At 45.3% G+C, this 21,302-nt stretch overlaps 1 protein-coding gene across 1 annotated transcript in view; it reads left to right on the top strand.

The window, feature by feature from the left end:
* Nucleotides 1–20,426, top strand: part of LOC136610205 (neuropeptide Y receptor type 2-like) — a 53,435-nt gene extending 33,009 nt beyond the window's left edge. Inside the window, exon 2 of the mRNA XM_066589446.1 lies at nucleotides 19,094–20,426. Coding sequence (XP_066445543.1) covers nucleotides 19,107–20,258 — 1,152 coding nt within the window. The 5' untranslated portion in view covers nucleotides 19,094–19,106 and the 3' untranslated portion in view covers nucleotides 20,259–20,426. The remainder of the gene's footprint in view (nucleotides 1–19,093) is intronic.
* Nucleotides 20,427–21,302: the final 876 nt, after the last annotated feature.

Below are 21,302 nucleotides of genomic sequence, written 5' to 3'. Positions count from 1 at the left end.
GTAAGTCTCTTGGGGTCTCATACCTACACACTGGGGGGTTGCCTATTCTTCCAGCAGCACAGCTCCAGCTCCTTCCAGCTAGATGGTTGTGTGGGTATCCAGCGGTCGTCATATCATCCCACAGAGTCTCCACTGGATTGAGATTTGGGTTGTGACATTGCAGTGTCCCAGAATATCATCCTGGTCCCCTCCATAAATGTCATGCATGCTTGCCCTATGTAGATGCACTGTGCAAGCCTGTCTTGTTATTTCCGGTGTGTGTGTGTTGCGTAGCTGCGGCGCTTGAGAGGTTAACTTTAATAAAATCATTGCCTGTTTGTAAATGTATCAGTTTGTCATGTCATGTGGTATGAATGAACGTATAAATAGGAGTGCTTGAGAGTGGGAAAGGGGAGAGATCCATCTTCACTGAGAGTGCCATCTTGCCTGACACAAGTGAGAGTGCTTACACAGAGCCACATGGAAGCACCTTCAGCTTTCATGTGGTGAAGATGGAGGAGAGGGAGAAATATCCTGTAGCGGCTGAAATCTGGTTGTGAGTGGAGTGAGTCTCAAAACCGTAAGAGAGAGCATTCCTAAGTAATTCTATATAGAGGGACACATCATAAAGGTACTAGTTCAAATTACAAGTTGTTCCTGCGCAGTCGTCCAAAATTAGGATTACCGTGTAGAAGTATGCTACCAGTCCCATCCACGCGTCTCCTGTGCGGGGTGTTAGTGCTAATCCATGAAGTAAATGATTGCTGCCAGAGTGTCTGTGGAGTGACCCCTACCCCCTTTCTTCTCCAGAGTGCTCCCAATCCAGGAGCGGTACCGTACAGATAATGTGGACTGTAGGACCGGTGTCATCCTGTGTATCCTCCCTGATCTCTGAGTTCTGTTCTATTTCACTGTGAAGAATTGTACCTGCATTGTTGTGAATAATTGTTTGCCAAAGTTTATTGCAAGTAAAGTTATACCGGACCCTAATCGTTCCTGGGGACCCGAGGTACTATATCTGTGTTTATTCTCCGCCGTGCAGCATTCCGGCGTGTGGGAACGGTGGCATCACCCTTGACAACAACTATTATTCCCCTCATCCTGTTTATTGGCATTCCCTATCCTATTGGTGTCGAAGGTGGCCAGCAATCCTGCTCTGGTCTTGGCTACGTGTCATCCCTCAGGAAAGAGATCCTGGTAAGTGCCGCCATGACAAGCCAACACTTAACCCTCCCAGCTCTTCATGTTAGTCAAGTGTCCGGGGTCCTTCCTCTGGTCCTCATCAGTTTTAGGGTATGTTCCCACGGGCTGCAAATGCTGCAGATTTTCTACAGTGGAAATTCTGCAGCAAATTCGCACCCATTGGTGAACATTTCATCCACTCGTTTGAAGAGTATGTTCAGTATGACAGCTACGTTAGATATTAGAAAAAACTTTCTGGCAGTGAGAGTGATCAATGAGGGGAACAGGTTACCACTGGAGGTGGTGAGTTCTCCTTCAATGGAAGTGCTCAAAGGCTGGACAAATATCTGTCTGGGATGATTTAGTGATCCTGCACTGAGCAGGGGGTTGGACCCAATGACTCCGGGGGTCCCTTCCAACTCTACCATTCTATGATTCTATGATTCCCACATGGAGGAGATCTTATACAGCATTTACAGTAGACGTTACGTGGATGAGATTTAAAAAGTCTGCAGCAGAATGGATAAAAGGGCAAAAACACAGGATTATACGCAACTATGCTCGCCGCTACGGAGCATAGTTGCACATGAATATGTTTTTTCCCCCTTCTCAGGCCCTGATGTCATTCACTGTGTGGCTGTGATTGGCTGCTGGCGCTTAATCAGCCAATCACAGCGCTCGCTTCACTGGAGTATTCAAAGCCCCGTTACTAGCAGAAGCTGAGATGGCAGACGGGGAGGACTCTGCAGTTTGCCGCAGTGCCACCACGGACCAGGTGAGTATTGATTTTAGGGGGGCGGGGGACTGTGTTAGCTAAGTCTTATTTTAAGGGGGGCTTATATTTCAAGCGTCCCCTGAAAACCCAGTAGGTCTTACTATCGGGGTAGGACCTTCTTTCAGGGAAACACAAAATTAATGGACGAGCTTTCCGCTGCTGAAAACGAAACCATTGAAACAAATGGTTTCACTTTGTCCCATGATAATCATGGCTGCATAATGGAACAAAAACACGCCCATGTGTTTATCGCCTTCACACTGGCGAGAAAATCGTGCATGATTTGTGTGTTGCAAGGCGCACAAATCTCGCACGATTATAAACCCCAATCTTTTGACTGGGGTCATACATATGAACATTTTCTTTTCCACATCACCCCGCAATGCAATGCGGGAAACAGATCACAGCATGTCCTATCTTTGGGCGCGTCCTGGCATCACTCATTGTTTTCCACTGAGCTGGCGGCAGTATCACATCATGTGCCCGTGGTGTGATGAGAGCTCTCCCTATTGAAAACAATGGGAAGACACTCCACGATCCTCTAGAATCGCTACTTTCCTAAAGGGAACCGAGGTGGCAAAGTCGTCGTGATTCACGGCCCAATATCACGCTAGCCTAAGGGCTTAGTCAGATAACCGTATTAACGCTGGTATTTAGCCGCGTAAAAAAATTTTGGCCAAGAAACCCCACCATGCGAAGCATTAGATTCCAATGTATTCATTCAGACAAATGATTTATGGCTGTTTAAAAAAAGATCGCCCCTGGAAAAATAGGACATTTGTCGGTCACGTATTTAATACATCGCGTGATTAGGTAGGTCTTGCCGTATCTTTTGACATGATGCGCAGGGGAGTTTTTTCAGGGTTCCGTCACACAGGGTATATTTGCTACTGCCGGTATTTCGTTATAGAAAACCTGCCGCAAAGACGCTCGAATTCACAGTGGACAAATCTAAAGGGTGTGGACTCTCCACGATTCTAACCCTTGCATTAATCCACAGCATATATCCGCAGCATAAACAGGCATGCTGCGAGTTAAGAATCCACAGCATTTTTCAAAATCGCTGCAGATTCAGTGCGGGGGTTTTCCATTCTATGTGGAATAGATTTTTTGAATTTCCTTCACATGACTTTGGGCTCCTGCAAACAGGTGATTTTCCTTGTGTTTTCGCTCGTGCAAACCACAGACAATAGAAGCCATGGATTTCAATGGGTTCACTCACATACAGAGCGTAGAGAGTGCAAAAATACATGCTCTATTGTTGTCCACCCAAGGCACCATAGGAATCTATGTGCAGCCCATCTGCACTAAATCGTGCGGGGACTAATTAGGATTAGAGATGAGCGAGCATACTCGGAAAAGCACTACTCGCTCGAGTAATGTGCTTTATCCGAGTATCGCTGTGCTCGGGTCTGAAGATTCGGGTGCCGCTGCGGCTGACAGGTGAGTCGCAGCGGGGAGCAGGGGAGAGCGGGCGGGAGAGAGGGAGAGAAAGATCTTACCTCCGTTCCTCCCCGCTCTCCCCTGCAGCTCCCCGCTCCGTGCCGGCACCCGAATCTTCAGACCGGAGCACAGCGATACTCGCATAAAGCAAATTACTCGAGCGAGTAGTGCTTTTCCGAGTACGCTCGCTCATCTCTAATTAGGATGTGACTGAGCCCGGCAGTGTGGAAAAGTGCAGTAGAATGTGTGGATTCACGTGAAAGCATGTGATAGTGCTGGCTTCATAGCCGTTCACATCACGCTCTCATGAGCGTATAAACGCCTACGCTGGTCTGCAGGAGCCCTTGTTGTAAATTCTGCAAATCTTCCTCAGCAAACTCAGTTGTGAAAATTCTGCAGTATTTGCGAGCTTTGTGAATTGTTTGCTCACACTGTGGAATTTTCAGCTGCAAATTTCACCTAAAAAAACATGTCATGTCAATGAGCAAAATCTGCTTGCAGAATTCTAGTTCCGTGTCACTGCTTGATGGGGAAACACTTGTATCCACATTGGAATTCGGCACATGGTTTTTGCCCATTGACAGATCCACTCCAAAAACCATGGCAGAAACAAATGCCCTTTCAGTCCCCACACATGCTGCCACTACTACGCTTCACTGTGGGGATGGTGTTCTTGAGGTGATGGGAAGAGTTGGGTTTAGGCTAAGTGGAAAACCACTGGAAAAGCTGATATGGAGAAGGACTTGGGGGCTTCAATTAACTTTAAGCTTAACTGGAGCAAGCAGTGTAGTAGAAATCATGGTTAATTAGTGTAAAATGTCTATTGATTTGTATAAACTAGATGTATTACGCAGCTGTAGTGATTTGACTCTGTAGTGTGCTATAACAGTAGTCCAATGTAAAGTTCCAATGCAGCCACTCTAGGGTTAAATTACATAGGTATGCAGTGGAGCTGAAAGTAATGTTGGGTTTCTCTTCAGTTCCCCCCCCCCCCCCCCCCAACCTCAACTTCTGGGACAAAGGAAGTGGTCTTTGCCTGACCATATGTTGAGGAGACAAAGGCTTAGTTTGTACACGGGGCCTGAGGAGGCGGGGGTGGGGGGGGGAGGAGATTCTTTATGGCTCAACGAATAAAAATAAATATACACTTACTTATGTCGTATGTTATTCGCCCATAAAGGGCAGGTATTATGTGTTTTAATAAAAGAAGCTCTGGGGTTGTATTTCCCCCAGAACTCTCTATAAGCTTCACACTGAGGGTGACTACCCACTACAGTTCTTTTTCACTGCGAAATTCGCTGCATTTTTTTTTCTCCAGGGGTCTATGGGACTTGTTAATGTTAAAATCGCGATCGAGCAAAATCGCGATTTTGCGGTAAATTGCGATTTTGCAGCGATACGTTTTTAACATCAGTAAGCCCCATAGACACCTGGGAAAAAAACACAGCAAATTTGCAAACGCTAGTGGGTAGTCACCCTTACACGTGTCTCACTCTGAAATCTTATTATGCGCGTACATTAGAGTTTTGCAATTAGGAAGCTACAGAATACCCCAGAGCCTGCTGGAGAGATTCATATCCAGAGCAGCAGTGTCAGGCAGCTGCTGCCAAGACAGTTAGGACCATGGGGTGCATCAGGAGAGGTCTAGGGTCACATGGTGAGAACATTGTTCTTTCTCTCTACAAGTCACTGGTCAGACCACACATGGAATATTGTGGACAGTTTTGGGCACCGGTACTCAAGAAGGACATATCAGAGCTTGAGCGTTTACAAGGGCGGGCAATGAAAGTAATACATGGAATGGGCGGACTACAATACCCAGAGAGGTTATCAAACTTGGGACGATTTACTTTAGAAAATGGACGGATGAGAGACGACCTAATAACTATGTATAAATATATCAGGGGCCAATACAGGGATCTCTCCCATCATCTGCTTCTACACTGACATAGAAGGGGGTTCTTTACTGTAAAAGCAGTGAGACTGTGGAACTCTCTGGCTGAGGACGCGGTGATGGTGAATTTGATAAGAGTTCAAGAGGGACCTGGATGCCTTTCTTGAGAGACACAATATATATTATAATCATTAATAACTTCAGAAGGGTTGGTGATACAGGGATTATTCTGATTGCCAGAAAGGAACTTTTTCCCTTAAATGAGGAAAATTGGCTTCTACCTCATTGGGGCTTTTTGCCTTCCTCTGGATCAACATTGGAGAGTGGGAGAGTAATAGGCTAAACTAGTTGGACATGTATCTTTTTTCATCCTTACATACTATGTTACTATATTATATACTTAGTGTTTCCCGTAATGGCCAAAAAATGTCATTTTAGTCTCATCTGACCAGAGACCATTCTTCCATGTGTTGGGCAGTTGGTCACATGCTACTTCCCGAACTCCAAACATGTTTTATGTTTTTTTTGAGCAATGTTTTTGTCTAGCCACTCCTCCATAAAGCCCCACTGTGGAGTGCATGCCTGGCTAAGGGTGGCTTTACATGGGTGTATTCGCAAAAATGCTCATGATAGCGTGGCTGTTTGCGCTGTGAAGGTCACTTTACGGCGTGTGTTTTAGCACATTTACTGTACTTTTTTTGCTGCTGAGGACAGTTTACATCGGCTCAGGACAGACCCGTGCCATGATTTAAAAGGCTTTGCAGCCAAATTAGTTCTCAGTGTTACCGATTTCCCGCGAATATTGCACAGTTCATTGCGCAATTTAGCAATGATCAGTTGCGCATTTGCACGCCCCAATAGACTCCTATGGTGCCTTGTCCACGCAAATACACACAAAAATATAGCATGTTGTGAAAGTGTTAATGAACCCATTGAAAACAATATACTGTATGTAGACCTGTATATGCCCATTTCAGTGAGCCCTAAAACAGGCCTTGTCACGCTGAACTCAGGTGGCTGGGGCGACAAGGTTGGTTTTATACAGTTTTGATGCAATGAGATCTTCTATAAGTTTAGCTTCCGCACAAGTCACACCACATTTCATGTTCGCTGTTGGGACTCTACGACTGTATTGTATTGTTATTTATGGGGTATGATATTCATAAGTCAAGGCACGCAGAATGTGGTTGGCCCCCTACACGGAGTAAGGCAAATCTTCAATTCTGTATTCTGTCACCCGGCGTCCGGCTCTGTTTGCCTTCTGTTTATAAGGCCATATATTGTAGGGAAAGAGTATTTTATAACTAGTCAACAGGCAGAAAGAAATGCGCTGTAGAGTCGCTTTCCATCTGGCAGACGAGATAAACTCAGCAGTGGAAAGCTGAAATCCCGACTAATTAATCCTATATGACCCAATATACCTGACAGTAGGCCCCCTCCTCCTCGCAGAGCTCTCACCTAACCTTATGAAGGGACTCTACTTTTGGTTCTCCGTATTTGTCACATCTAATGCTCACTATTTTTAATTAATGTCATTTTAATGTCCAATTCTAGATAAACAATGTAACCCTTTCAAGACCTGAGATATTCGCTTTTTTACATTCCTGCTTTCCAAGAAATATAGTCTTATTTATTTAGCAATTGCCAAATTTTTAGATTGCAGGACATGTGGTCATTTCTAATGTACCATTTAATATACTGAAAAACCTTAAAGGAAACCTGTCACGAGCCACGAGCACCACAATCTAAGTTATAATGCTAATAGGGCAAGTTCGAAGGAGCCTGGGAAAGTTTTTTTTTTAGTTATACTTACCCGCCTCCCGATGCCTGCGTGGTCAGTCCCGAAAGTCATCAAATGGACTGTGCCTTCAGCGTGCAGACCAGGGGCATGACTATAGAGGGTGCAGGGGATGCGGTTGCACCCGGGCCCAGGAGCCTTAGGGGGGCCCATAAGGACTCTCTTCTCCATACAGGGATCCCAGTACTATGAATAAAGCATTATAGTTGGGGGCCCTGTTACAGGTTTTGCATTGGGGTCCAGAAGCTTCAAGTTATGTCTCTGTGCAGCATGGTTTGGGTATGGGTACGGGTACAGATAGAGGGGGGGCCCAGCTCACATTTTGCATCAGGGCCCCTGAGCCTTTACTTACGCCCCAGGTGCAGACCACGCCATTGGACTCCAAGTCGCAGGCTGTGTGTGCTGCCATTGATCCATATGGGATAGTACACAGTCTACAGCTTTGATTCCAATAACACTTTCCACAAAGATGCACCAATCGCATCTCAAATTCATTCATCTGAACGGTTCTATAGGAAACCACTGGTTCTTATAGAAGCGTTTTCTATGCACGCCTCTAATGCGCGCCAACAGCGCTCGTGTGAATGAGGTCTAATACTGTACATTTGTCACACTTCAAGGCAGCACCATCTTTACTTAGGTCCTTGATTAAAACACCAAGTTGATATACACTATTATATTATGTTTTATCCGGCTGCATTCAGACGAACGTATATCGGCTCGGTTTTCACGCCGAGCCGATATACGTTGTCCTCGTGTGCAGGGTGGGGGAGGATGGAAGAGCCAGGAGCAGGAACTGAGCTCCCGCCCCCCTCTCTGCCCCCTCCCGCCCCTCTGCACTATTTGCAATAAGAGGAGGCGGGGCAGGGGCAGGGCTAAGTTGCGATAATTGACCCCGTCCCCCCTCCTTTCATTGCAAATAGTGCAGAGGGGCGGAGAGGAGGCAGAGAGGGGGCGGGAGCTCAGTTCCTGCTCCTGGCTCTTCCAGGCTCCCCACCCCCTGCACACGAGGACAACGTATGTCGGCTCGGCGTGAAAACCGAGCCGATATACGGTCGTCTGAATGCAGCCTTACTTAAACATTTTATGTCTTTGGTGTGTCGCCGTGACACAGAATAGAATATGGGAGGTTGAAATTCACTGACTGATCAGCAAATTGTCTCTGCATGAGAATCTAAAATGCTGGCAACTACAGTATGGCTGATTGACTATGTAAGGTGGATAGAGGACAGAGAAATCAGATAGATATGAAATAGATAGATAGATTAGCGTAACTATAGGGGATGCGGTTGCACCCGGCCCAGAAGCCTTATGGGGCCCATAAGACCTCTCTTCTCCATATAGGGAGCCCAGTACTATGAATAAAGCATTATAGTTGGGGGCCCTGTTACAGGTTTTGCATTGGGGCCCGGGAGCTTCAAGTTACGCAGATAGATAGATAGATAGATAGATAGATAGATAGATAGATAGATAGATAGATAGATAGATAGATAGATAGATAGATAGATAGATAGATAGATAGATAGATAGATGTGACATGCACAACTATGCGACAACTTTAGTCAGGTGTTAAAAAAATGCTGCAAGGTACGAATGCTTTCAAAATTAGAAGCGTTAATAGTTTATTTTTTTATTACTGTCAACTAACAACATTCAAAGTGAATGAACAAAATCTAAATCAAATCAATATTTTATGTGACCACCAGTTATGTTCATGGAGGTTTTATTCACCTTGCCTACACAAACTCCAAATATTTAAAGGGGTTGTCTCGTGAAATCAAGTGGGGTTATACACTTCTGTATGGCCATATTAATGCACTTTGTAATATACATCGTGCATTAAATATGAGCCATACAGAAGTTATTCACTTACCTGCTCTGTTGCTAGCATCCCCGTCGCCATGGTTCCATCTAATTTCGGTGTCTTCTTGCTTTTTTAGACGCGCTTGCGCAGATGGGTGTTCTCCCTTCGGCTCCGCTCGGCAACATCGGTGTTTTGGCTCCGCCCCTTGTACGCGTCATCGCGTAGCTCCGCCCCATGACGTGTGCCGGTTCCAGCCTCCTGATTGGCTGTAATCGGCACGTGACGGGGGCGGAGCTACGCAATGATGCGTACAAGGGGGCGGAGCCAAAACGCCGATGGTGCCGAGCCGAAGGGAGAAGACCCATCTGCGCAAGCGCGTCTAAAAAAGCAAGAAGACACCGAAATTAGACGGAACCATGGCGACGGGGACGCTAGCAATGGAGCAGGTAAGTGAATAACTTCTGTATGGCTCATATTTAATGCACGATGTATATTACAAAGTGCATTAATATGGCCATACAGAAGTGTATAGACCCACTTGATTTCGCGAGACAACCCCTTTAAGGTTGGAAGTATAAAGAGATATACACATGATTGGTTTATGCTATGTATGAACAGTGTCCAAACATGCAAGCGACAAAGGGAAAACAGGGACCCTACACCATCACCAGGCGGCCAAATACTTACCAAAGTACTAACACAACAAGACAGATGGAAATATCAATTAGCACAAGGTATTAGTTAGTATTTTGGCCAAACAGTCCCTACACTAACAGGATAACTAAGACTGGAGGTATACCTCACCTCTCTACTCCCTCTAATAAAATAAAAACACTCAATACCTTCTGGCTTTTAAACGTGGGGTGGCCACAGCTTTATTAAATTACTATTATAACAAATACCTTTTAAAACTTTGAACTTTTTTAAAACCTAACACTCTCCCCCATGCTTCCTTCAACCTAACTTTCTTTCCTAAACCCCCAAGGCGTACGTAAGCCCCGACCTAAACAGGCTGCTAACCACTTTCCTCCTCTTGCATGGGAAGTTTTCTCTGCCTCAGAGCATGTGGCATACCTCCCTATGTTGCACTCCACCCCACCCCACTACCTCGCTCCATTGCAGCCTCTAATCCATCCTGCAACCTGGAAAAAAAAAATGTTGATACCGATATCATTTAGGTGGACGCCGTCATCCTGCATTGCGCTCCATTCCATGCTCTTCAGCTTCCAATGTTGAATGGCAATTCCTCCTAACTCTTGAACGAACTTCGACATTTTAGCATTCACTACTTTTCTAACTCTGTCAATGACCTCTGGCCTCTGGCTCCTCTCCACACCCGTCTTTGTGCTATTTTGGACCATACCAATATCACCTCCTCGAAACACTTGCGAAACACCTGCTTCGTCATGACCAACAACTCACTCATCTTCACGTAGCCCAGGTCACTGCCCACTGCGTGAATCAGCAGGATAACCTGGCGTGGCACCCGTTTGCTGACGAGTATGACTTCTGGTAATAATTAGAGATGAGCGAGCATACTCGTCCGAGCTTGATGCTCGTTCGAGTATTAGGGTGCTCGAGATGCTCGTTACTCGAGACGAGCACCACGCGGTACTCGTCTCGATGAAATGAGCACTGACCATTGAATTCAATGGAGCCGGCAATACAGCCGGCTCCATTGAAAGCAATCGGCTGCCGGTGAGCACGGGATGAATTTTTGGGAAGCCCTTCCCTGAAATTCATCCAGAAATGTGTAAAAACAAAAAAAATATATATACTCACCCGGTCCTGGCAGACGGAGTTCAGCCGCGTCTGTCCCGCAGTTCTCCTGAACTGCTCTCTGTAGTATTCAGCAGCCGGGGATTTAAAATCCCCGCCTGCTGAATGAGCTGCCTCTGATTGGTCACAGCCTGACCAATCTGAGGCAGCTCTTACTCACACCCATTCATGAATTCATGAATGGGTGAGTGAGTGCTGCCTCTGATTGGCTCAGCGCTGAGTAACGAGCACCCGAGCATTTTGGTGCTCGCTCATCTCTAGTAATAATCTAAACCATCTCAGGCCTCTAATGCTTAACCAGTGCACGGTTGCTCTTTCGACACCCAGACCTCCTCCGACTGGTCGAATTAATGCGCGTCTCTCCGCCCAGTGCACGTATGAATGGCCGATGATTCAGATCTGCCATGTATCCGCTGAAAACAAATTACCCAATAAGAAAAAACACCGCTCAACAATCCCTGTCCCCACATTTTTTAAAGCTAACAAAAAACACAAACCGCTACCCAGTGTCTAAATTACTCTGCCGTAATGTGCTCACTATGGTTTACTCACAACCTTCAGATTCAGCCTAACGTAGGACTTGTACGTGCCTGACTTCCATCTACCCAGATGTTTTATACCCTCCTTCTCAACCCCGCAGTCATATGCCATGGTTGCTGCGCGATCTGAATAGAATGCGTGCCAAACTCCTTGGCTTGCACGCCAGCTCTGCCTAAAGCCGCACGCAAAACCACTGAAAACGCGTTAGCGGGAGGCCCGACACGTGCGCTATAAAATGTTTGGAGGTTGGTCTTCTAGAGATGTACTGTTTAACTAACAATTATCCATGACTCCAGACACCAGCTTTCTGAAAGGGAATGCATAATGCCAGCACCCAATAGCAAGAGGGGCTGGTATTTATATATATATATATGCATGACGATTGGCTGGGGGGATAAATCCACACCATCAGCATTAATGCACAAATTTCACTTTGCTACATTGGTTTTGTTCTTTCCAGCAGGTATTGGGTTAAAAAGGAATTGCGTGAAGACTGTTTTCCCATTTCCCTTCCATAATTAAAGATCTCAGTGATAGCACTAATTAAACAAAGGCAACAGGAGCTGGAAGATATTTTAGTTATTCCCAAGGCATACATTGTGTACTGAATCCCGCCACAGACATAAAAGACAAACTTTACTTGCTAGGTCAGGATGCGTATAAGTTTTTAAATTAAGTTCAGTTCTAAAAATCATACATCCAGTGATCACAGGTGATATCTTCTCTGAGTTTGCATTCCTCAACTTCTCCACTCAGCCCAGACTACCATGAAGACTTCTTGCAGCCAAAATACCAGTACCTTTAACAGTAATAGTGCTCACTCGTAGTACCCCCAACAATTACTATGACAGGGTGGCTTCATCCTAATAGAGCCCCAAAAAGTGATGACAATAGTAATTCTCTCTCACGGTGTCATTCATTAATAGCGTCCCCCATAGTGCCCCAATTAGTGATAATGCTCCCAAGAGTGCCCCCATCAGTAATGGTTTTTCCCCCACTGTGCTGTAAATGTAATGTATGCTATACGTAGTCTGTATTGTCTTGTATATTGTCTTTGAATGTGGTATGATTCAGAAGAGCTGTCCCTGTTTGGAAATGTAGTGTTTTGTCTTGTGAGTATGTGGTCACCTGACCATGCTTTATATTAAAGTTTGCAGAAGGTGAGTGGAAGAGAGTCTATTCTGAGTTGCAAAGGAGGTAGAGTGAGAGAAGTCAGGCTGGGTCTCTCTGGGGCTCTGCAGGGGAGGGCACGAGCAAGTCTGCCATGCCCTAGGAGAAACTTTGCCTTGCCTGACTGAAACCCAGAATAGAGGAGGCCGACAGGATGGCCTAATGGCTGCTTGGGGACTACTACCCTCAGGAGTTTGCAGCCTAAAGAGAGAGAAAGGAAAGAGAGGAGTTGCCAGCCAACATAGAGTGCAACGGGACTTGTGAATATAAACCGGTAGAGAGCTGAAGAGAAGAAAGTGTGTTGCCAGGACCAGGACCCACAGATAACGGGACTTTGGTTTCTCCTGCCTACTAGAGATGAGCGAGCGTACTCGGCCACGCACCTTTTTCGCCCGAGTACCGCGATTTTTGAGTACTTCCGTACTCGGGCGAAAAGATTCGGCGGGCGCCGTGGGTGAGTGGGGGGTTGCAGCGGGGAGTGGGGGAGAGAGGGAGAGAGAGAGGGCTCCCCCCTGTTCCCCGCTGCTACCCTCCGCACCGCCACGCCTCCCCCCGCCCCCCGAATCTTTTCACCCGAGTACTGAAGTACTTGAAAATCGCGGTGCTCGATCGAGTAATTACTCGAAACGAGTACGTTCGCTCATCTCTACTGCCTACCCATGTATCCTCCCTGTCACACCGCATACCGATTTGCTGCTTCAATTGTTGCTGGATGTAAAGTGTTTTGGACTGCTTTACTAAGTTTGTTCAGTAAACGAGCTTTGCCGTCCGTTGCCGGCTCTGTGCTTTAAAAGTTATCCCTGTGAGTGGACTGCTTTATTTACAACATCATTTGGAACCACTTCAGCAGATGGAACAGTGATGTCACGAAACAAAAGTTGGGTTACCCTCAGGGTGGAAGATGGTAGTGCCACTGTGACAAGGCCCAAACTCTACCCCGCTGTCTCCTAGGCTGGAGCCCACTCCTCAGACACTAATATTACCACAAAGAGATAAAAAGGGTGGCCAATATTCACCTAATTCTTGTTCTATGCCGCCTTCAGCAGGAGTCTTCCAGCCAGACAGCCCCTATAATTGCAACCTGGGGTATATATACTTAGATCGGAATGTTATTCACTGGTGGAAGTAAAGGGGGTGCTGCCGTGAGGTGCGCCGAATGTGTTAAGCGTCACAAGCCTCTTAAAATATTTTCTGCATGTGGCGACTATGAGCTGGTGTAGGTTTCAGCTATAATTTCCACCAGTTTTTGGTGCAAATTCTAGTAAAGCTGATGGGTCATGAGTAGAGATGAGCGAGTATACTCGGTAAGCCACATTACTGAAGCGAGTAGTGCCTTAGCCGAGTATCTGCCCGCTCGTCTCTAAAGATTCGGGGGCCGTCCGGCAGCGGTGGGGGAGAGCAGGGAGGAAAGTAATGGAGGGGAGATCTCTCTCTCCCTTCCCCCCCCCCCCCCCCCCCCCCGCAACTCACCTGTCACCTCCGCCGGCCCCGAATCTTTAGAAAAGTCGTCAATTATGCTGTGTACTATAATTTGGAACTTTTTTACACCAGTGATCTGGTATACAAAATAGATCAAAGATGCCCCGCTGTCTGTATATTCTCTTATCTTCATATAACACCTCTGTTTGCTCCCCGCTGACTTTTCACACTCCCCACCGAAAAGAAAAACTTGAATCTCTTCATATTTGAAGATAAACAGTATATAAGACCAGCAGGAGACGGTCATTAGTATTTTCCTCATTTTTTTCTTGGAACACTCCTTTTGTCTTGGTGTGACAGATGGCTTTCATTTCTGAACGTTCAAGTCTCCGGTAATTTCTAGGTGTTATTTAGGATGTAATTTGCGCCAGCTCCACTTCCATCACCTCTCATTTAACGTCTGAGAGCTCAGCCTCTCCTAGAAGAACGCATTCTTATTTTCTAAAAGGTGTCGTATCACATAAGAAAAACCTGGCTGCTTTTTCTAGAAACAGCGCCACTGTAGTTTCTAGGCTGTGACTGGCGTTGCAGCTCTTTTTTTTTTATTTTGTACATTTTTTGCATAAGAAGTTTTAGGCTGGGTTCCCACATGGCGTATTCCCAGCGGAAAACTCGCAGTTTGGCCACAGCGAAAAACCGCGAGATTTCCGACAGGCAAACGCTGCTTCAAAACCCGCGGCACTTAGCACTCCCATAGAGGAGAGCTGGGCCGCAATGTAAAAAAAAAGAATGGACATGCTGTGGCTGGGGAATCTGCGCCGCAGCTCAGGCTTCTACCAGTTTTGCCGAGACTGATACGCCGTCTCCTGTGGACGAGATTTCTGGACCCAGGGGCATTAGTGGCCCCAGGGGCATTTGCCGCTGCAAAATTCCGGACGGAATTTGCACAGCAAATCCGCCCTGTGTCAACCCAGTCTTATACTTAAAATTTGAAAATACAGTAAAAATGTACCATATTTTTTGCTTTATAAGACGCACTTGGGTTTTAGAGGAGGAAAACAGGAAAAAATATTCTGAGCTAAGGCCAGGCTGTGAGGGAGGTATTACAGGAGGAATAAAGAGCAGTAGTACCGCCTCAGAATGAAGTATATACCACTAGGTCAACCTGCCATTCAAGATCCAGGGACAGCTGAGTGTAAATGTATTGTTGTCCTATTATTTGTCACCCAGCTTTCCAGGAGCCCTAAATCGCATGTTTGACTAGTTATAGTGATGTATGTGGTAAAAATGCTTGCATAACTCTGCAGTCGGTATTCAGGATCCTGGAAGAGAATTCATTAGTTGTTATCCAACTTTTCAAGAACCCTGCATGGCACATCTGATTATAGTGAGGTATACATTTTAGCAGAACAAGGGACCAATCAGCTGTACCTACAGGTGTCTCTCCTCCCCCTCCCAGCTATGTAGCAAGGATCTGTGTGATAAAGAGTGGGGTGGCTGCTATGAAGTCGACCTGCGATCCTTATCACACAGCAGAGGAGAAGAGCCGACTGTACGAACAGCTGATTACTGAGCACTGGAGGCAACTGCTGCTGCTCCCCAGCCCCACCAATCAGCTGTTAGCTCTCCTCCTCCACTATGTATGCAGTCTCATCCAGCAGCTGTGTGTGGACGTGTGATCCTTAATAACTATTTGCTCGATCCTCGGCTCGTCTTGTGAATAAACCCTTAATCTGATCAGATTTTTTATGCAGGTGTGAAGATGCTTGTTTACTGTCAATACATTTCCCCATGTAAACTGGGATGTGCTGCCAATAACTGCAGAAGAATGGTCATATTAATAATCACTCAACCATTATACAGGCGATCTTCTTCCATATTATGAATGGGGTCCATTCAGTTTCCGTTTGGCCCTCCAGCATTTTACTGAATGAACAAATCCTTTGTGCAGGACTTATTCGATGAGTATTTCATGCCGATCTGCAATCTAACCTTCAAATGGAGGCTTTGAACACAGATGTGAATGTAGCTACATGTTTGTTAGGGGGCAGAATATTCGCCTACATAAATGCGACCCTCCAGTCCTGGGGACAGTGTTCGTCCTGGGAGGGGATTAATATTACCTGCTGTCCTCCATTTGTTCTGGTGTGCCATGGATCTGCTAGTTACCTGGCCCTTCTTCAGGCTTCCAAAATGGCTCCTCTCACTTGAGACACTTCAAGCTGCTTTTGGATTAGGCAACAGTGGCCTATAAAAGCAGTATGTAGTGTCTTAGACTGATGATGCACTTCTTATGTATAAAGTGCATCAAGTATTTAGAATCACAGAATGCTAGAGTTGGAAGGGACCTCCAGGGTCATCTGGTCCAACCCCCTGCTCAGTGCAGGATTTACTAAATTATCCCAGACAGATATTTGTCCAGCCTTTGTTTGAACACTTCCATTGAAGGAGAACTCACCACCTCCTGTGGTAACCTATTCCACTCATTGATCATCCTCACGGTCAGAAAGTTTTTCTAATATCTAATTTGTGTCTCCTCCCTTTCAGTTTCATCCCATTGCTTCTAGTCTTTCCTTGTGCAGATGAGAATAGGGCTGATCCCTCTGCACTGTGACAGCCCTTCAGATATTTGTAGACCGCTATTAAGTCTCCTCTCAGCCTTCTTTTTTGCAAGCTAAACATTCCCAGACCCTTTAACCGTTCCTCATAGGACATGATTTGCAGACCTCTCACCATCTTGGTAACTCTTCTCTGAACTTGCTACAGATCGTCTATGTCTTTTTTAAAGTGGGGTGCCCAGAATTGGACACAGTATTCCAGATGAGGTCTGACTAAGGAAGAGTAGAAGGGATAATTACGTCACATGATCTAGACTCTATGCTTCTCTTAGTACATCCCAGAATTGTGTTTGCCTTTTTGGCTGCTGCTTCACATTGTTGACTCACGTTCAGTCTATGATCTATTAGTATACCCAAGTCTTTTCCCCATGTGCTGCTGCTTAGCCCACTTCCTCCCATTCTGTATGTGCTTTTTTCATTTTTCTTGCCCAGATGTAGGACTTTGCATTTCTCCTTGTTAAATACCATTCTGTTAGTCACTGCCCACTGTGCAAGCTTTTCTAGATCTTTTCTCTCGCTCTTCCCTATTGTTTGTGTCATCACCAAATTTGATCAGTTTCCCATCAATTCCCTTTTCCAGATCATTTATAAATATGCTGAACAACACTGGGCCTAGGACAGAGCCTTGTGGTACAGCCATTTATGACCACTCTTTGAGTACGATCACTCAGCCAGTTGTGAATCCACCTAACAGTTGCCTTGTCAATCCCATATCTGGTCATTTTTTCAATAAGTATAGTATGAGGTACTTTGTCAAATTCTTTACTAAAGTCAAGATATACTATATCCACCGCATTTTCCTGATCAACCCAGTCAGTGATTCAGTCATAGAAGGAAAATAGATTAGTCTGGCATGACTTGTTTGTTACAAGAGAAGTGCTGTGGCCATCTTATAAAACCTGAGAGGAGTCCCAAGAACTGGCTGGTCCACAGCTCACTGGCACAAGTGGAGGATGGCAGATTATGTTACTTCCCCCCTCTCGTGCAGAGACAAATCTTGTCCTGGAATTGGAGGATCACTTTAAGCCTTTTTCACTTAAAGAAGTAATCCCAAGATTTACTTTTATCATCTATGCACAGCATAGGTGATAAAAGTCTGATTAGTGTGAGTCTAACCGCTGAGACCCCCCACCAGTCCTGAGAACGAGGGTTTCCTCCTCACTGTGAGCTCATTGCAGTCATGTGGAAATTGAATGGAGTGGTGGCTTTGCATGCACGGTGCTCTTATGTGGCAGCCCATTGATCAGAGGCTCCCAATGCAGGGGATTCCCCAAGGTGGAATGGAGTCCCTCCAAAATGACAGCCAATAGGGGATCTATGTGGGGTGGAATGTCAGTACCTCTGGCGCCACCGACTGCCAGTAGTGCTGGAGCAAGGCTCTCCCTCACCCAGATGGAGCTAGCATAGTTCTTGGCCCAGTGTGCCCTGACCCTAATAAAGTATCCTATCATATTCCTGTAACATAGGGGTGCACAACATGTGGCCCCAATCATCTGGACACAGAAATATCCTATGTGTGACCACTCACAAGTAGTTTCCATGTTAGGGTGAAGATCAGTCATAGGCCCTGAAACAGGAACCACTCGCATGCCAAACATAATGCATCTTCTTAGACAAGTGGCTTCCAGTACACTACCCTATTCAAGCTGGTTTCCGGCTCTTGTCCTGTGCTCTCTGCCGCCAATTACAGCATCCCAGCATAATGTAGAAAAGAGCACAATAACTTTTGCCCATTAGATGGCAGCAAACCCGCATATATATAGAATCCGCATATAATCCTTATTACTATCATATGAACCACACTTACCATAAATCCGCAGAAATCAAGCTTTTTCACATTATAATTGCGCAACCTATCCCTCTACAGTGCTGCTGCCTTCATCTCAATGTGGATGACAGAAATAGATGAGTATAAACTCAACTGTGACTCCGTTCAATTTTCTCCTCCCTGCAATGGGTCCAGTGAGCCTACAGTGAGGAGGAGAGTGGAACACAGGACCTTCGTTCTTGGGATTGATGGAGGTCTCACTGGTAAGACCCCAATGATCAGACTTTTACCACTTATCCTAGGAATAGGTGATAAAAGTCAGTCTTGGAAATACCTTTTTAAATGAAGCCGAGTTGTAATAATGTAGACATGTTTTTCTAATCCTTTACAATGCCTTTAATTTTCATACTACCAATTTAGGGTAAATGGGTGGGGGCTAGCACTACAGCACTGATGGAGAGGGTATATTTTTGGGTTGCTTACAGGGGTGTAACTATAGGGGATGCAGGGGATGCGGTTGCACCCAGGCCCAGGAGCCTTAGGGGGCCCATTAGATGCCAGTTCCCCATATAGGGAGCCCATTACTATGAATAAAGCATTATATTTGGGGGCCCTGTTACAGGTTTTGCCTTGGAGCCCAAGAGCTTCACGTTATGCCTCTGGTCGCTTAGATATAATTTTTGTTAGAGGAGGTGGCAGTGATTCTGCCTTCTTTCCTGGGTCCCTAACAGCCTCTGGCACCTAAGCATTCTGCACTCAGATAGCTGCTATAACCTGGGTTTAAGGACCACAAGCGTCCTCCATAAATGCATGATGAGCAGTTCTAAAGTGGTTAGTTTTTGAGTTTTTTAAAATACAATTTTATGTTATTGTTGACAATCCTAAATTCAATTGAATGACCACCACTTTTACTTTCTATTGTAGGCAAAATCAAGGTATGTTCTCAGTACAAATGGGAACATTAAAGCAAAGCAACATGACAGAAGAACGTAACTTGAGAGAATGGCATTCAAAAAGCACTGTTTCCCCCATCCAGTATTTCCACGGTTCTAGCTTCATGACAGACAGCACCAATCTTCTTTGGGTTCAGATCATCCTCATCACAGCATACTCTTTGATCATCCTCTTGGGGCTTCTTGGCAACTCTTTGGTTATTTACATGATTATGAAATACAAAAACATGAGAACAGTGACAAACTTCTTCATAGCCAATTTAGCTGTTGCAGATCTTATGGTGGACAGTCTTTGCCTTCCCTTCACCCTGGTCTACACGTTGATGAATGAGTGGAAATTTGGATCAGTACTTTGTCATCTGTTCCCTTATGCGCAAGCCATGAGTGTTAACGTCTCAACGCTGACCCTAGTTGTCATCGCTTTGGATAGATACTGGTGTATTGTATTTCACTTAAGCAGTCGGATCTCCAAAAAATTCAGCTTCTTAATTGTCACCATCACATGGGTGGCAGCTTCCATTTTTGCTATTCCTTTAGCTATTTTTAGAGAATATAGGTTTGAAGACTTACCAGCCTTGAAACTCAAAATAGCTGTTTGTGCCGAGAAGTGGCCCTCAAATAATAGCAGGGATGCAGCCATCTACAGCATTTCAATGCTTCTTGTACAATATGTCCTGCCTCTGGTTGTAATATGCTATGCATATATGCGAATATGGTTGAAGCTAAAGAACCATATAAGTCCAACACCCAGATGTGATACCCAACAACGGAGGAAAAATACAACCAAGATGCTGGTCATGATGGTTGTTGTATTTGCCGTTTGTTGGCTTCCCTTTCACGTCTTCCAGTTGGCCATTGATTTGGATTGGGTCCTTGTATTTCAAGAGTACAAGCTCCTTTATTCCATCTTTCATGTCATTGCTATGTGCTCTACCTTTGCTAACCCACTACTTTACGGCTGGATGAATAAGAACTACAGGAATGGATTTCTTAATTTTTTCGGCTGCAATAATAAACTGCAAAGTGGCCAAATCGATGGCTCCCTCCGGGGTCATTCTTATACTTTCCGTGCCACCACTTATCATGGGAGTTTTCGGCATGCCGTTGAAAATGGACATCCTCCAGCCCATGTGTAAATACTGTAGCTTCTGGGTTGCTCTCAAAACTTTTTTCAAAGCCATTTGGTTATCACCGTACAGTATCTAGTACACATATAGCACCCATTTAGGACATAGATCCAGAAACTCTATGGGTGGTTTAGTTGTATATATGACCATGTAAACAAATCCATATAGTGGCCATATTTAGAGACGAGCGAGTATACTCGCTAAGGCACATTACTCGAGCGAGTAGTGCCTTAGCCGAGTATCTCCCAGCTCGTCTCTAAAGATTCTGGGGCTGGCGCATGTGACAGATGAGTTGCGGTGGGGAGCAGGGAGGAGCGGGGGGGGAGAGGGAGAGAGATATCTCCCCTCTGTTCCTCCCCGCTCTCCCCCGCCGCTCCCCGCCCCCCGAATCTTTAGAGACGATCAGGGAGATACTCGGCTAAGGCACTACTCGCTCGAGTAATGTGCCTTAGCGTGTATACTCACTCATCTCTAGACATATTGTTACATTTTATAGCTAGTATCTCTTTAATTTATCATTATGTTGAATTGATCAAATTACCGTATTATTTTAGTTAAATTATTTGCTAATTTACTCCCAAATGTACAGAAAATGTATATTTTCAAAAATCTTTGATGACCTTTAACAAAGAATTTATTGGTTGCTTTGGTAAAGCTAACAGGCGGTAGTTGCTTTTATATTTTAGCTATACATTGCTAGTGTACTTCAGTTACTCAAAAAAATTAAAATTGTGGTCTCCAAAGCTGTGGACTTGGCTAATTAATGTTGCATACAGGGCTGGAGCTATAGGATAACACATCACCGTGGCTTCTTGCTAACACATAACCATGGATTACACATGATGAGGAAGAAAGGCAAAATTTTAAAGGCAATTATATTGTTAAAGGGAATCTGTCACCTACTTAACACTTACATCCCCGGACTCAGCAGCCCATAAGCTTAGCTAGCTAAGTAGTAAAAGTAGGTGACAGAGTTTCTTTAAGTGGTTTATTTTTCTATCAATCAGAGGCTTAACTATGAGGGGTGGAGGGTAGCCGTTTCACCCGCACCCT

This window comes from Eleutherodactylus coqui, chromosome 2 (assembly GCF_035609145.1).
Source record: "Eleutherodactylus coqui strain aEleCoq1 chromosome 2, aEleCoq1.hap1, whole genome shotgun sequence".
NCBI lineage: Eukaryota > Metazoa > Chordata > Amphibia > Anura > Eleutherodactylidae > Eleutherodactylus > Eleutherodactylus coqui.
This window is presented reverse-complemented; position numbering and strand designations above follow the sequence as displayed.